This window comes from Monopterus albus, unplaced genomic scaffold (genome assembly GCF_001952655.1).
Source record: "Monopterus albus unplaced genomic scaffold, M_albus_1.0 scaffold170.1, whole genome shotgun sequence".
Taxonomy (NCBI): Eukaryota; Metazoa; Chordata; class Actinopteri; order Synbranchiformes; family Synbranchidae; genus Monopterus; species Monopterus albus.
Genome location: NW_018128050.1, coordinates 1,419,940 through 1,423,334, shown reverse-complemented (window position 1 = coordinate 1,423,334; position 3,395 = coordinate 1,419,940). Strand labels below are relative to the sequence as shown.

The following is a 3,395-nucleotide window of genomic DNA, read 5'->3' as shown; positions in this document are numbered from 1 at the left end:
CCTCTGCCATCAGACTCCTAAACAGCTGACTCAGGGTCTGCCTCATGTAATTCCATCTGTACTGTTTACATACTCATTTTGCACATGCATAATTGCACACTCACTGCTGAGTATTTACACTCCATGGCTCCCACGTAGCATATATTCTCTCTGCATTATATTGTGTTCTTGTTGTATTTTTATTTGCTTCCTTCACTTGCTGCTTTAAAGTGCCTTATATTTGTGATTTTACTGCCTATTTAGATTTGTGTTATTGCTCATCTACTTTATATTTCACTTGTATTGTGTGGCATTCATGTGGACGGCAAAGTAAGAAATTCATTGTACAGGGAAACACATTTCCTAACTGTGCATATGACAAATAAACACTTTGACCCACTTTGACCTTAAATAAATTGCCAGTGTACTGTAGATCACTAATAAAAAACAGTTCCAGTATAGTAAAGCATTGTGAGATATCAGCTGTGCTTGCATGACCAAGGCTGTCTGCTGAGCAACATGCCATGTAAGTTACAACACCTCTGATCTAGTGTGACAGCACACAGATGGAGAGGACAGAGAAAGGCATGGTTCTTCTCATTTCAGTGAGGACTGATGGCCCAAGGTGAGGATTGAGGCCAAATGATAATTTTGCATTTGCTTTGATGCCTAGGTTGCCCTCATTCTCAGCTCATCATCAGTGCATTTTCTGTATGCCTGCTTTCTGACTCTGAACCTCCCACATTTGTAAAGTTTCATAAAGTGTGAATGATGAAGGCCAGTAGATCTCGGAAAAAAATACTATGCTAAAGCTCTGCAATGTTCTGGTAATAAAGTGTTTGTTAGTGTTACTGCAGTCCTTACCCATTGTGGATGGCAGCACGAGGGTCTCTGCTGTTCTTGATGTTGATCATAAGAATGAAAAACCCCAGGAACCACATACTCAGGCCAAAGCAGATGCGGTACACTGCCTGGTAGCCCGCAAACATCTCACACTTGACATCAGCCTGTAGGTCAGGGATAGACGAGCCTTCTCCATCTTTGCAGAAACCTGGGATCTATAGCACATCACAGGAATTCACATTTTAACTTTACAAAGCATCTGTATACAAAGTTAAGATGCTAAGTGAGGCTGGGCAAGAAAACTCAACAAAACCAACCCTAGGACACTCTTAACAAATTTAAATTCAGTGCTGAGCTAGTCTGTTTAAGTCTAAGTCAAAAATGGCTCAGTGGTTGGACAATTTCCAACTGTGGATGCAGATACAGATCATTGTACAGAAAGAAGATGCCATGTTGGTCATGTGGTCACACTTGGGCTTCAGTCATCACAGTACAGAGCAGAACAAAGCTAAACTGGTGTAAAATAGCTGTGGCTTCAGGAGGAAACATGACATCCATTGAAACACCGCCAAGTTGTAAAACATGGCTAAGAAAAATGTAACGAGACAAATTAAAAATTTCTGAATAAATTTTAGGTGTGCGAGCTCTGACTGCTGCCACTGCCTCCCCTTGCACTACCAGGCCATGCACTATTGTCGCTGAGCTGTCGGTTGGACTTGCAGAACACAGCAGTACAAGGCTTGTCCACACGTGATGAAATAAGACCCAATGACAACATGTTAAAATATCATGTAGATAATGATGTGGGATTTGGCTGGATCAGGACATAATAGATAATGAGATTCTTAGACCTCATGAACCAGGATGACCTACAGAACATTCTAGTATAGCATTTATGTATTTGTGACAGAAATATTACCCTGCCAGAACAGCATGAAATAAGAGGAAAAATCTCCAGAGAGGTTGAACAAGGGGCTTAAAACTAAAATGCATTCAATTAAAAACAATAAAAGATCAAAATAATTTTTAACACTAATAGGTCCAGGACTCTTGTATAATTGAGAGATGGAATGACTGAAGTAACTGACACCATGGCAATGTTATCAACTACCTTTAAGAGTAGACTTAAGATTTTTCTTTTTGATAAAGATTATAGTTAGGGCTGTCTCAGGTAACCCTGAGCCTTCCCTTAGTTATGCTGCTATAGGCCTAGGCTGCTAGGGGGGCCCATGATGCTCTGAGTTTCTCTCCTCTCCTCTCTCTCTATGCTTCTATATCCCACCATTACACATCACTAACTTTGCATCTCCTGTCTCCCATAGTGTGTCCTCTCTCTCTCTCCCTGTACCTCTGCAGGTTGCCCTGGCTCTGGAGCTCTACGTCTCTGATGAGCAGTCACCGGCCACATCAACTTGACCAGTGTTTGATTGTTTGTTGTGTTTTATTGCTTTTCTTCTTTTCTCTCTCCTCTATCCACTCACCCCAACCGGTCGAGGCAGAAGGCCGCCCACCAAGAGTCAGGGTCTGTTGGAGGTTTCTTTTGTTAAAGGGAGATTTTTCTCCCCCACCAAGTGCCGGAGTCTGTCGGAGGTTTCTTCCGTTAAAGGGAGTTTTTCGTCCGCACTGTCGCCACCAAGCTGCTCAAGTGGGATTTGTTGGGTTTTCCCTCTGTAATAACAGTGATAACAGTAAGGTCTAGACCTTACTTTGTAAAGTGTCCTGAGATGCCTTTTGTTGTGACTTGACACTATACAAATAAAATTTGATTGATTGAATAATGAAAGGGGAGGAGCCTAAGATGAAAGCAGTCAAAATCACAACATCAAGTTTAATCACCTATCAGTAAACAAAACTATACATTAAATCAAAAATCTACTTTACACCCAAGTAGGGCAAAGTGTGTAGTGTTATTGTGTGTTTGAATGACCTTCCTACATGAAAAAGGGCAAAAATAGCTAGCTTTATATTTTGGTATGCATTGATGTTCACTGTAGAACCTGCTCTTGGCACTGGTGCATGAAATTCAGCACACTATTTTATGACCCTTAGCTGCACATGTCCCTTATGTTTGGTTGAAATATAGCAATCCACTAATGAGTTATAACTTATCAAATTTTTAATGGCAACAGTGTAGTGGTTAACAATAAACAAGATTCCAGAGATAATATGTAATAGAACAGTATGTACTTCAGATACTTCAGATAGATATTATTTGTACTAGTTGTGTGAGGGAGAGCTGAGTGGTTATGGGTTCATTAAGTTCATGTGAGTTGGACAATGGGCATATGTAAGTTGGTCAAGATGTTTCCTGTTTTTGAAGTACATCTCAGGGTGTTGTCTCCTGAAACTGGGGACAGGAAGCTAAGTTCAGAAATTGACGCAACAGCTGCTGATAAAAGAGTGAGCCTGAAGGAGAGAGGATGACAATGCTAGTGGGACAGTAAACCGTGTACTTTGTGGGGACGCTGACCCAGCCGGCTGGGGGGACGCTTAATTAAGACTGACTACTGACTGTGGGCTGACAACAACTGACTGGTGCTCTGACAATCTTCTTATGCTTTATCTATCACATT

General features: G+C 41.2%; 1 protein-coding gene across 4 annotated transcripts in view; it reads right to left on the bottom strand.

Annotated features, from left to right (window-relative positions):
- serinc3 (serine incorporator 3) overlaps positions 1-3,395 on the bottom strand; it is a 90,020-nt gene that overhangs the window by 41,360 nt on the left and 45,265 nt on the right. For all 4 annotated transcript variants that reach the window (XM_020615768.1, XM_020615769.1, XM_020615770.1 and 1 more), the window contains one exon: positions 844-1,037. In XM_020615768.1, coding sequence (XP_020471424.1) covers positions 844-1,037 — 194 coding nt within the window. The remainder of the gene's footprint in view (positions 1-843; positions 1,038-3,395) is intronic.